A 13,949-nucleotide genomic window follows, 5' to 3' on the forward strand; every position below is an offset into this window, starting at 1 on the left:
ATACCGCTGACAAGGATATCTTGGTTATTATTGACTAAAACGTCATAGGCTGTTCTGGTATCCAGCTGATGTGATTCAAACACATTCACTTTTGTTCCTAATATAACGGTTTAACAGTCGCTGATGACGTAGAGGATACACTTGCCTAACCTGTGTGCGGGCAGCAGGTTCCCATTAAGGATGTGAGAGTTTTATTATTTTGGTGGGGATGGCACTTGGTGTAAAATGTTTGAGACCCACTAGCACTGTCCAATGATATTTAAAAGAAACACTGGGGGTCAGTGTCGTACAACGGATGAGAAAAATAATTTTACTTTATTATTATTATTATTATTATTTTGTAGGGCCTTTAAATTAAGCACGTTGGATAGTTGTGCTTATTAACTTAGTTGCTGTTTTGGTGAAGGCATTAGACGAGGTCACCTGACCTCGAGGTCTCTGAGGGGCAGAGGTGCTGCTGAGAGAGAGAGAGCGAGAGAGAGAGAGAGAGAGAGAGAGAGAGAGAGAGAGAGAGAGAGAGAGAGAGAGAGAGAGAGAGAGAGAGCGAAACTTCAATTTCAAAATTATAATTGACGATATATTTTTTTGCTCAATAAAAAATTTACAAATGACAAATTTAAATGAATTATAAAATAGTCAAATAAAACAGAGATTATTTGAATAAAAATATTTTCACAAAATTAAAAATGATAATTAAAAAAAATAAATGTCCACCATTAACTCATTCAGTACCAGCCAATTTGAGACCCTTTTTTTTTTTTTTTTTTACCCTAAGTTTTGGAAAAATTGGGAAAAAAAAGTATCTGGGGTTGAACGTGTGGAGTGTGAAAAGACATATAAATATGTCTTTGGGAGTGAATGAGTTGAATTTGAGTCGAAAAGGTAGCGATAGTTTTGGACTGTGAATAGTAAGATTAAAACATGAAATACATTTTTTAATCTTACTATAAAGCGACTCAATTCATTTACGGACATTCACATTTTCTGGTGAACGGCGTCATCTATGCCCGCATTCAGGTTTAATGGTAGAATTTACATTTATCTCTCAAGGCGTGCTGTTGTCATGGTAACCCATAGTGTTGACACTAAACGCGGTCTGGTTCACAACTCACCGCGAATCACTGGTTGCGATATTTTAATACGTTCTGCATCTTCAAGGCGTCTTTTTAGCACTCGACACATCAAAATCGACAGTGTTCGGTGCTGAAAAAAGTTCACTCTGGAGAAAAGTTCCTTACCCGTCTGTGCACCGACAAAAAGACCTGACGCCAAACAACAACAACATGGACTCAACTGAAGACTTGGACGTTTTCTTGAAGAATGTCGACGAAATATGTAAGTAATATCCATAATATGTGGTCATCGAGTTAGGACTTTCTGTACTCTACAAGGAGCAAGTACAGTACTGTACTCGCAAAATGAGACTTTTCTCAGTTAGCTTACATTTAAGTTCGTCGAAAGGCTTAATGTTAAGCTTCTGTTAATTTGTGCAATGTACAGTTTTAATTTGGTATTGCTCTATGATTTAATATAACAAAATTTCTAAGGACTATAGCGTCGACCTCGATTAAGAATCTTCGCCATTTAATGTTGCACTGAAAAACTCTCTCATTTTGCTCCTTTGATTGCTTCCACTCTTCTGGGCAGACTTTACAGTATCATTTCATACCTTAAAGGGATAAACTCCACCCTGATTTTTATAAACTCTTAGGCCCAATACACTACTACACCATAATGCTGGTTGTGATGATGGCACTTGTAAAGTTAAGTTGGATGTCAATTACTCAGTAGACATAATTCACAGGTGTCAAAGTCAAGGCCTGGGGGCCAGATCTGGCCCACCATATAATTTTATGTGGCCCGCAAAAGCAAATCAAGCATGTCAAGTTCCATGATGCTTGCTAAAGTCTGAACCAAAATTTCAAATGATCATATGTAATCCACAATAACAGTAATTATTCTTGACTTCTGATTTTAAAACTAGTTAATCATCAATTTGTTGTGTGATGTGTATGTAATATGTGCAGGGGATTAAACATATGGTTTCCCCAAATTCATAACGGCCCTCCAAGGGAAAACCGTAACTACAATGTGGCCCGCGACAAAAATGAGTTTGACACCCTTAACATAAGGGCAAGACTTGAGAATTTTCCAAGCCGAAACTGATAACAGTCAAATATTCCTTGACATTAATGATATGACATTTTTTTCAGGACAGCACCATAATTAGAAAAAACACCAGCTCAGAATTCACACACAGAATTTCCACAAAACAGCATGCATATGAACAACAAGCAGCAACTCAGCGGTGACATTTTACCCAACATACACGTCAGAACACAAGAGCATTGACTTGAGTTGGGTGAATGCTCACCCGCTGTTGCATTGTGGTAATTCTTGCCCCCCCAAAAATCCCCTGCTTGCTTACTGCTGGAATAGCCAGGTTAAACCTGTCGTCATTGATCTGGGCCCAACATGGCAGCGGGTTTTGCTTGGTGGGAATTTACTGTGTTTGCAAATAATCACAGACTTCTGTGTGGGCGGCGGAACAATTTCCCGTTCTCCTTTCACATTGATAGCATGTGTCATATATTTGTTCTAAGGTTTTTCAAACAGACACATTCCACAAGGCAAGATTTTCTTTTCAACCGCAGGCAAAAATGACCATGCTGGTCGGTTTGGCAACGTTTGGGCATCATCAGTGTAAAAATCCTACAGGCAGTAAAGTCGGGCCTTCAAAATAAAAACACGCTATCTGCCGCTGGATGTGGCTCTTTCTCCTCCTCAAGCCCAAAAAATGTGATTATCGGACCAGTCGACGACATACTCTAAACGTCACACTGGAGTAGTAAACCCGACAAGTCAAGTTTAGTTTTTACAAATTCCAGCACAGTGATCGCTGGGTTGGCTGGTGGTGGGCACGCTAAAAAGCAAAACAAACAAACAAACGAATCAATGTATTTGGGGTCCGGTGCTTGGAAACCATTGCAATAGTACAAATTTGTGTCTTGCTTTAGTAGGATGTTCAAAATTGTTGGATATATATTGGCTGGCCTGTTGATTTTCTTGCTGCTCTCTTTCATCTTTATTTTCACTTCCATCCATAGACAGCTGTCTGGTTTTCATTTTCTTGAAGCTTCCATTATAAATTCAGTCTTCTAAGCAACACCCAAATCTGAAACTGAATCAGTAATATAAATTTACTGGTGCCGCCTTGCAGTACGAGTTACTCCACGTATGAATTTTTCGAGACACGGGAAATGCTTGAGTTAATAAAAAGCATCTGTGTTGTGGTATTATGACCCTTTGAGCAACTGATATTTGATCACAGACAGTGGAGCAACACATGTCGGCAACCAATGTAACAAAACTGACAGGTATATATTCTTTATCTTCTGTGAAGAGCAACTCATATTATTGCAGTTTCCTGATTAGCTGAGGCCATCACTATGTCCTGTATATATCATTTGAGATATGAGTGTTTTGCGTGGTTACGGAACAAAATAGTCATATCTCAATGCACCGCTATAATAGGAAACAGCTCACAGCATTATCAAGTTGCAAGATGTTTGTGCTCTTTCTAATGCTGCACTCTTCCTTGTGTATCAGTGTAATGGGAACTGCATCAAAGCTTACCTCCACATGGGCAAGGCGTACCTTGGGTTGAAGAAGTATAGTGAGGTAAGTACAAGAAGTGCTCATTAGATCTAATCTCGCCGTTTCTTTTTTCAGACATCGCTTTTGTGCCGCCACAGTATGCTCATCATCTCATCTAATGGTGATGAGCACGTTTTAACGCTGATACTTCAATGCCGGGTGATCCCTTAACGAGTTAACCGGATTTCAAGGCACAGCATCTATATGAAGGAGCTGCCTAGCTTACTGTCCATCCACGTGAAAGTTGTTTTTTTTTTTCTTTCGCTTTTCATGTGAGATTTCCTTGAATCTGTGCTGTCAACCAGTTAGGCAAAAACACTGATCCATATTTCTGTAACATACTTATGAAGAGACAGAAACTCTGGAGCTGTTCAAACAGTAGCGGATGGAAGTGGCGGCATTTTTAAAAATGTCTTTATTATTGTTTTTTATTTACTTATATAGAGATGTGAGGATGGGAAAGGTGGAAAATGAATAATGCAGAATAGTACATACATGAATAGCTCATTCAACATGACCAAAACATATTGACTTTTGACTCCATGGCAATCTTGGACCCTGTGGTAAATGATGAATTATTTATTGAGGGAGTGTGGATGCACACTGTATTAAACAAATGCCTCTCCTTTTTTTCCCCCCCAGTCCAGAACATGCTTTGAAAAAATAGCTCAACTTGAGCCACAGATGGAGAACATGGCTAAAGGTAAAGTATGAGTCATTCGCCATTTCTTAAAATGCAGTTCTGGAAAAAGTAAAGACAAAAAAAAAAAAAACACTCGACCTTTCTTGGTGTTTTAACCATTTTTCATTTTGGCAAATACGCCTAATCTAGACTTTAATGACAAGATTTGTATTTGGAATTTGGGAGTTATGTTATCGGTATGCCTGTGAATATTCTCCTGCATCCGAGTCCTTTCATTCTCTGGGCAGTGAATCGATTGCAATCGGACCGTTCTGGTTGTCTTGGAAGATGTTTCGCATTTCATCACAAGCACAGCCGCCCAGTCGCAATCGATTCACTGCCCAAAGTATGTTGTCAGTGGTTTATAGATTAAAACCAAAAGGTTCATTTTTCTCAAACATGTGAGAACCTTTTACAGGCTCATCGTGTTGTCACAAAGTATGCGAGTGCATCATTTTAAGTTCACAAAAACACACAATAAAATACAATAAATCTTTATTGATACAATATAGCGCTTTCACAACAGCTGCAGCTATAACAAAGCGCTTTACGGAACATTTGACATCAAACAATAGAAATAATACAACAGCACGCAATAATGAAACAGAACAAAAATAAAGAGAATAATCTACCTTCTTGCAGTTAATAACGCAATCATGATGTATTGTTTACCCCTTTCATGCACCCTGTAACCTGATAACATGATAAGTTGTCCACTGAAGTAACCGCTGTCCCTGAAGGGGTTAAAAATCAAACAGCTGTGGTGGAATATTGGCACTTCCATAAAAGGTTGCTGTAAAAATGATGTAAAACGTCACCACCCTAAAAAACTCTGTAGCCATTTAATGCATTTTTTTATTATTACATTCAGTACTTGTTAATGATGCCCATTTTTTTATTTTTTATTTTTTATGGGCATGGCCTGTTTTTTTTCTTTTCTTTGCAATATTGTTTCCTGACTTATTTTGTCACATTCTGTTACTGACTGTCTGAACACGGTAACTTATACTCACCCAAACTCATATGCACACGTCTCCTCATGTCCACTATACACGAAATGCTGGCTCCTATAAGGAAAAGCAATTATTGCCTCCATGATGACACATCCAAGGTTATGAAATTATTTTAGACCGGTAACTAGAACATTTCGTACCGCCACATTTGCCTGTATCAGCGACCGAGCGCTTATTAAGCCTTGACAGCTGCAGTGGCATTAACTTGTTAGCTGAGGTGGGGCTAATGGCTGCCTAGCTATGGAGTCTAACAAAACTTCAGCGTGTGATTTGACTGAGATGATCCTATCGTCTCAAAATTTCACACCTTGGATGCCTGAAGACGTCTGCAAACTTATTTTTCATCTAAGTGGCAACGCCACCTACTGGCTAGAGGAAATACAAGTTTTATTCTTTGATTTTTTTTTTTTTCCCTAGCGAGTTAACCAGATTTACCACATATTTGCTGGAAAGAGTGTTTTAAAACACAAAGCTTGTAACTTCTTGCGAAACGCAGCGCTGTTCGCCAAGAAAACAACGCTAATTTTTAGGGTCTTCACATGCACAAAATCTCATGAAACTTGTGAAACTGTCAAAATCATCAAGATTTTAAGAGTTCATTGTGCAATTTTTGAAAAAACGGCTCAGCAGTGCTCCGTACGAATTCATAAATATGTTCACACGTGTTTACAAATACATTCCAACGTGCACTAACTCTAGCCATCATTAAAGTTTTTTTTTTGTTGTTTTTCTTAAACTTGTGGCTGCTATGGAGTTTTCACATTCCGAGCTCGAAAATTCTGAATGCCCTACTTGGATAAGAACAAATAAAGGGCTTTGGCAGGATATGACTTTTGCATTTCTGTAATGCAGAATACCTGACCAAGATGGAGCTGGAAGAGAAGAAGGAGAGTGAAGAATTCAATGCGAGGCAAGATTTTGACAGGGGAGTGGAAAAGGCCAAACTAATCCCTCAGCTTGTGGGGAAGCTGTCAGAGCCTGGGCAGATGCTGCTCTACTATTGCGGAATATTGGAGATTCTCGCCCATGCTGTGACTGACAGTGAGTGTTCTTGTTATAAATTCTACCTTTGAACAAGAAATTGTCTCCTTTGAATCAATTTGTGGTCATTCTAGTCTTTCTTAATAATCTGCTCCACTGATTCAGCGGTCTCGAAAGGGCTCGGAAGTTACAAAAGGAAATATATCAAGAAAAGGCGGCGATTAAGTGCTCGGCGTGAATGACCTGAAGCAGGGCAACAAATAGGACTTTTCGATTACAATCATGAGAGGTTAAAGCTAGAATAATATTTCTGACACTGTTACAGGGCTGGATTCGTAGTTATCATGTCTGCCTCTCAGTTCTCAGGCTCGGGGGTTTGCATCTTGGTTCTGGTCTCCTTTTGTGGAGTTCTCCACGTGGTTGTGTGGGCTTTCTTCGCGCACTTTGGATTCCTCCCACATTTCAACAACGTACATATGAGATTAATCGATGAGTACTTTTTCCTAATGTGAGCGCGAATGGTTGTTTGTCTATATGTGCCCTGCAATTGGCTGGTGACCAGTCCAATGTGTACTGACAGGCCTTTCACCCAGTCAGTTGGGAAAGGTTCCAGCTCACCTCCAACCGCCAAGAGGGCAAGTGCAATAAAAATGGATCGATGGATTTCCCAACTTTTCCCAGCGCTGCATCAATCTGGTGATTCACATTTATCAAATAAATATTCACCCAAAATCACAAGTTGGGCACGGAACGAATCATGATTTCTTGGGACGTAATGGAATATATAGTAAGATAAGATGATGAATAATGTTGAAAAGATTAAATGCCAGCTGTCTTCGAGCAGTAGGCGGGGGAAACCCTGAACTGGTTGCCAGCCATTAACGCTCACAATCACAACTATGGACAATGTAGAATGTTCTATTAGCCTAGCGTGCATGTTTTTGTAATGTGGGCGGAAACCGGAGTACCCGGAGAAAACCCACGCAGGCACGGGCAAAACATGCAAACTTCACACAGGAAGGCCGGAACCGGAACCAAACCCTTCACCTATGCACTGTAAGGGTGACATGCTAACCAGTCAACCGGCATGCTGCCCCGACAGTGGATCATGTTGTTGATTATTATTTATTATTACATCCATCGATTATCCGAACCTCTTATCGTCACGAGGGTTGCAGGCATGTATTCCAGCTGTCTGTTGTTATTATTTTTATTATTATCCAGCCATCCATTTTCTGATCCGCCTTATCCTCACAAGGGTCACGGGGGTGCTGAAGCCTATCCCAGCTGTCTTTGGGCAGTAGGGGGGGACACCCTGAACCGGTCGTCAGCCAATCGCAGGGCACAGTGAGACAAACAACCATCCGCACTCAGAATTATATCTAGGGACAATTTTGAGTGTTCAATCAGCCTGCCATGCATGTTTTTGGAATGTGTGAGGAAACCAGAGTGCCCAGAGAAAACCCACGCAGGCACGGGGCCGCGTTTATTATTATTGTTATTCTGTGAAGTTTTTTTATTTTATTTTTAAGCTTCAGCCTGAAGTTTCCTCTCTTCAAGCTACCAGCAACCCTCCCTTGTGGTGACCCAACGGTTGACTTTGAAAGTCTGCACCACTTACACTAACTCACCTTGAGGTATTGCCGAAAGGCAGACGTTGTAGTTTGCATATAATCCATCATGCTCACTGCCTTTCTTTTACTTCTAAACAGGAATTTTAACACACTTTTGCAACCCTCCCCCAGTACAAATACAGATGACTAGTAATGACACCGGGGCCAAGAATGACAGCTCTTGATTTACATATCATGTAATTGTTTTTACTGCATCACTCCACTACATTACTGCACTTCATTTTGATGACTGCTGAGTGATTTAATACCTGTCCCACCGTACAGTTCAGTAGAAAAGGGCAAGACTTGCATAACTCGCCGCCGAAACTATCTCAGCGGGCTTGACATGACGCCTCTCACTCAATGTGAGAGCTCCAATGTCACCACACCCTCTATAGCTTCCATATTGTCATGAAATACGGTACACTATCAACTCATGTCATTTCCTGCTTTCGCCCTAACAGGCAGCGGCCAGACGCTTTTCAGGCTGCATAATGGCTTCAGTATTATCGACAGCAATGACACAACGAAGAGGTAAGGAGACCGGAGGGAGAGTTGGCTGTCAGCTCTCAACGGAGCTTTGACAAATGGAGCAGCAGATAGGCACATTCACCGACAATGATGGCCGAGTGAAGGGAGATCCCTCTCTTAACCTGACTCCGCTGTTGTTGTGCAAGGACGAAATTGTAATCAGAAGATTGAAATAAGTGAGCCTTTTTTTTTTTTCCTCTCAGAAATTGGAAATCGTGACCCCCCCTCATGTCACACCAGTGAGGTTATAATTAACTTGTTCCGTTCTCATGAATTGTTAGCACTGCCATGATCAAAGTGAGAACACTCAGTGTCAGGGGAGTGCAGCTGGAAATAGGTAAAAATAGCACATTTTGATCATGCTATATTTCTGGCCGAAGTGTTGAAATCATTGTTCATCCACACTCAGCAGGCACTTCATTTAGGTTGACATGCACATTTGATGAGATCCAATTTGAGAACTCGTATCAAAATGTCTGCCTGACCAATATATAATACTGCTTCTTTTTGACATGTTGCGAGAGAGAGGTCTCAGTTTTGCAATGGATACAATGAATACAAATCATGAAATCGAGCATGGGGACGGTATTTTCAGCCTGATTTTAGACAATATTATGGGCAAAAGCTGAGCAATTTGCATGTAGACACGTTTTCTCACATAAGACAGCTCACAAAAATCATACAGGTGTGCAGTTGTGTAATTTCATACATGAATGGCTAGGCAAGCACCTCAGTGCCCCATAAAGCAACTAAAAAGTCACTTTTAATCAGGAAACACATGTATTTATCTTTGTTTGTTTGTTTTTTGCCACAGTTGCCTTTTGCAGGAAGCAAATGACCCATGCAGCCAAGACTTGTGTGTCAGCATTCTCAACGTTTGGACGATAACATGCAGGGAAAACGGTATGTCGATAATGAAATGACAGGCCAGTGTTCTGTCTTCGCTCTTGTGGGACTTTGCTGTCCTTTGACGGTAAACGGAAAGAGTAAAATCCTCATGGTAAAATAATCTGCAAAAGTATTGCCTTGTGTCATTACTGCACATCTTGCTGTCATGAACACCTGAGCTCGCTTTTGTCGAGTTGGCTTAGAATTCTGAATGCAGTGATTCATCCCTTCGTCTCTATTAGACACAGCAATTCTCTTCTGGATGAATGGACACGCATTCTCACAAGACGTCATTCATCATAGGAAGTCATAGAAAGAGCCGACGTGTTCGTAATCTTGTGACAGGTTGTGCCAAATCCGAAAACCTCATGAATGAGGCGTGGATGATAAAAGATGTATAAATGATTTAACAAGAGCGCCATGTCAGATGAGGTGATGATGATGTGATGGATTTATTGGGAAATAAATTGATAAGTTAGCGGGATAACGCTCAGGAATAAGTTGTTCCTCCAATTTGAATTTGGAATCGATTTACATTGTAATTTCCCATTTCAACGCTGTAATGTGACCTTGCGGTCTTACCAAGACAGCTAAATACCGTCAAAGTCTTGACAAACGCACTAGATCTAAAGAGGAGGAGCTACCGTAAAAAGGGTGTGGCCTGATGTTCGCTTTACTTCTATTACTCAGGAAAGGTGGATAAAAGGGCTTAAAACATGACTGACTCCTTAAAACCGAGGTGATGAAACCTGAGACGAGTCTTAGTAAAATTTCCATCCCCTCCGGTGACCGTGTTAGAGCAGGCGAGGGATAAGAAGAGTTTTAACCCTTTGAATGTTCAGTCAGCCAGGACATTCTCGATAGTAAGCGGGATCTGACACTTGCACGTTTTGATTTTCATGTGACTGTCTCTTTGTGTGGCTTTCAGAGGAAAACCAGAAAACGCTGTTGACATGTCCAGCGTCCAAAGCGTCCATTGTTCCCTTGGTCTCGGCTGAAAATGACGCAATGCAAAAGGAGTGCCTGGAATTGTTATGCGTGTTCTCGCATACTGCACATGGCAGACGTCTTCTCTTTGACAACTTGGATGTCCCCACGTATGATGTTTTGTCATCATCGGACACGTGCCGTGATGCTTTTTTTGAGTGTAACGTTCTTAGATTTGCTGCACCGCAAGTTCGTCTCCTTCAACAATGTGTGATAATTTCAACTTGGAATTCCAGTTCAGTTACAACTTTGAATAGGGCTTCATTATAGGCCAAATTAAAATCTTAATGACTTCGCTTTGGAATATGATCTTAATGCTGGGAGTATTAGCGCGGCATGTGAGGATTTCTGTGATAAGATATGAAGTATTACAGCCCTCGCTTCTTTCCTTGGCATTTTATCCTCAGCACAACCTCTCTCAGCATTTTCGTGCCGTCTCTTGATAGAATGCAATTTCAAGTTAATAAGGTGCCATTTGCCCAAAACGCTTTTATCATTTTCCCCCCCTTTTGTGTCCCTTCTTTTTACTTTATTTCCTATTTGTTCTTCCTTAATCTGACTCTAAAGGTTAACAAGGAGCCTCATGGCGTGCATCTCGAGGCCAGCGCCGCAACGGGAGAACAGAGCGCTCCTCATTTTGCAGGAGTTGGCGAGAGAAAAAAAGTATAAGCTCAGCACTACAAACACGATTCTCCTCACATAACACCAAATGATTTGGATTTCCAAATGTGGAAACACACGATCCCACAAGTCTGACTGTGAACCGGAGGCCAGCCTATTATACCTGCATGTATCATATCTGTATTAAATGCACTTCAGAACGTGGCTCCATCGCAGAAAGGTTCTCAGAGAAAATGGAAAACGCAGAATCTCTAATAAATCAACGCGCGGCCCAAGTGTTAATGTCTCTTCAAGGTAAAGAGCTATTTTCAAGCCGGTCCCCTTTTCTGAAACCTCATGAAAACAGACAAGAAAGGACAACCGGGGCGCTTGGAACACAGCAGGAAATAAGTTGACGTGCCAGGCACTGAAATGGGGTGATCAATTTCCGCCGTCTCTTCTCGGAGAATTATGTGGCTCCGAGATCAGTGGGGTCAAAATCGTGCATTTCGTCTGGATATGCAGCATTTACGGGCCACAACCGTTGATTTCCTGAAAATGACGTGAACACAATCTGCCTTGAGAGTGACCGTTCTCAGTTTAAATGGACAGATAGGCATTCATTCAGCAGTGTTTATTCCTCTTGATTTTTACAATGCTGACAAGACCGACTTAAGCTTCATTTGTCCAATATAATATGGCCACCTCCTCACCTCTGTTTTTGATACTGCTTGTGTTTGGAGTGTCAAGATCAGGAGCTCTCTAGTGTGGTCCTACTGTACTGTAGTAACACTACAGGCTCCCTCTAGTGGTATGTGAAAGAATCGCTGCCTAAATACAGTTCCAAGTTTGTATTTTTTAGAGGTGGTAGGTTGTGTAAAAACGTGGAAAAATCTGGTCTAGTTTATTCAGTTGTTCACAATTTCGTGTCGACATTGAACATATTGTGAAATATTATGTTCAATATAGCATGGACGCTCAGCTTGCCCTGTGAATGGCGGCAAAAAGGGTTTAGCCCGCTCACCTGCAATTCTAATGAGCAAAAGCACAAAAGAAAATGGATTGGATTAAACGCATTCATCATCAACTCGGCTTTGCGGGTGCCAAGTCTAATCTTCCAAGGCAATCATTAAGTACTGAAGTGGCGAAATGTTTCCTAATTGGTTTGACATTTCTTGTTGATTAGAGAGTACAAGTTGGTCATCGAATGAACCAATTTGTTGCCTTGAAAGGTTGCATTTGCTCGCTGTGAACTCTCCCATGTGGAGCGGGCGAGGTGACGAGCATGTCGTCGAACTTTAAATGCGTTTTGCAGATTTTGCTTTCAGCTAAGAACTGTGCTGGCAGACTCTTTCTCTGAGCCATTCACAACGATCATGGTGAGATGATGATACACAGATGCAAGATTGACTTTTTTTGTGCATGTATGTCTAATGTATGTCTTCTTTTTCCAGAGCAATATCAGCATGGACAATCGTCACGTCGTCCCTTCGCTTTTATCAGCTGTCGGCAGTCTGAGTAGAGATGACATCATCCGTCACACCCTTGCTCACGATACAGAATGTTGGAAAGCCTTCCTGCTTGCCATCGTGAGTAGCATCGCGTATGCGTACTGATAAAACGGCTGATTATTTTGGAAAAAAAATATATCTTCAACAGCTCAGCTGTTTTCTCAGTTTGCTCATGTGACGTTCGCAAGCTGAGCTGTGGTTCATCGTGACCTGAGCCCTGAGCAACTGTCATGTCATTTTCAGTTGACAGCAAGTGGCAAAATGGCCGCCTTCCCCAGCTTAGAATATTTATATGCACGTACACAAGTCTCACAATTGAATCGCCGCTCTGTATTAAATATAACACATACACGACCCTCGTCAGGATATGCGGTTCAGATGATGGATGGACATGCGTGTAAATAGAAAATAATCACTTTTATGATTCATTCATTTCGGAAGGTGTTGCTTTTTTTCTGACTGTATGACTGTTGAATGTCTTTGTAGAAAAATTGCATCGCATGCAGTTTCAATGAGATACTTTACCCTCTGCTTGGCTTGATCATCAACCTTTCAACCCTGACCTCTCCTGTTATTCAGGTAATGTTATTCTTAGCCATCAAATTCTTTGAGAGCCACATTGAAAAAACAACAACAACAACGCCGCATATATTTGTGGATTGTGATGAGTGTTTTCTCGTATTAAGAGGCGAGGGGTTTATTTATAGGAAAATGCATTTTCACTGTGTGGCTGCTGCCTGGACCTGCTGAGGGATAATGATGAAGACATTGTTACGGTGAGTGAGCGAGTGATCATTTTTTTCACAATCTATGACCGTAAAACACACAAAAAAAAATGCATGGAAAGGACCTAACTCCCTTAATGTTTTTTGTTTTTTTTTTAACAGTCACACTGAAGTTTTCTAAAAAGTTTTCTTTTCCAAAGCAACACCACATGACATTTGTGGGTCATTTTCTGGCTTGTAAGCCCTCAGGCAACAAAGCTCGAATCTCGAAGCTGAATTTGTCAATGCTCAGGGGTACCGCTGTATTTGATTAAAAGCTCCGGCTCCATGTGCTGCTGTCTGCGCTAATGGCTGTTTCAGCAATTCTGCTCTACCTAAACAGGGGCCTTTGTGTTCCTCACTTCCACCCATCTGTCTCATCACTCACTTGTAAGACACACCAACTGCCTGGCAGGCTTATTTTTTTTCTCGTCTCATATCTACATCCTTTTTTTTGACATTGTCTACTCTTCCTATGCTATCTTCCCTCACTGCCTTTTTAACACATAGTTAGCTTCCCTAAAATCCCTCAAGCATGAATACCAAATGCCGTCCCCTTAGAAGCAATTACCAATGCCCTTTTTTTTACATTGCCTTTGGCAGTAAGTAAAACACCGTTTCAAGAAATCATCAAGAAACACCGTATGGACAGATGTTTTGAGAGAAACCTCTTAAATTGTTGGATTTGTCTGTCTGATGTGATGCTAGTCACCTTGTCCCCC

At 41.0% G+C, this 13,949-nt stretch overlaps 1 protein-coding gene across 1 annotated transcript in view; it reads left to right on the forward strand.

The window, feature by feature from the left end:
• Window positions 1–13,949, forward strand: part of ttc12 (tetratricopeptide repeat domain 12) — a 25,271-nt gene that overhangs the window by 8,043 nt on the left and 3,279 nt on the right. The window contains exons 3-13 of the mRNA XM_019887578.1: window positions 3,610–3,681; window positions 4,300–4,360; window positions 6,205–6,393; window positions 8,411–8,480; window positions 9,292–9,380; window positions 10,294–10,462; window positions 10,920–11,015; window positions 12,268–12,331; window positions 12,407–12,541; window positions 12,950–13,042; window positions 13,171–13,239. Coding sequence (XP_019743137.1) covers window positions 3,610–3,681; window positions 4,300–4,360; window positions 6,205–6,393; window positions 8,411–8,480; window positions 9,292–9,380; window positions 10,294–10,462; window positions 10,920–11,015; window positions 12,268–12,331; window positions 12,407–12,541; window positions 12,950–13,042; window positions 13,171–13,239 — 1,107 coding nt within the window. The remainder of the gene's footprint in view (window positions 1–3,609; window positions 3,682–4,299; window positions 4,361–6,204; window positions 6,394–8,410; window positions 8,481–9,291; window positions 9,381–10,293; window positions 10,463–10,919; window positions 11,016–12,267; window positions 12,332–12,406; window positions 12,542–12,949; window positions 13,043–13,170; window positions 13,240–13,949) is intronic.

This window comes from Hippocampus comes, unplaced genomic scaffold, assembly GCF_001891065.2.
Source record: "Hippocampus comes isolate QL1 unplaced genomic scaffold, H_comes_QL1_v1.1 scaffold6, whole genome shotgun sequence".
NCBI lineage: Eukaryota > Metazoa > Chordata > Actinopteri > Syngnathiformes > Syngnathidae > Hippocampus > Hippocampus comes.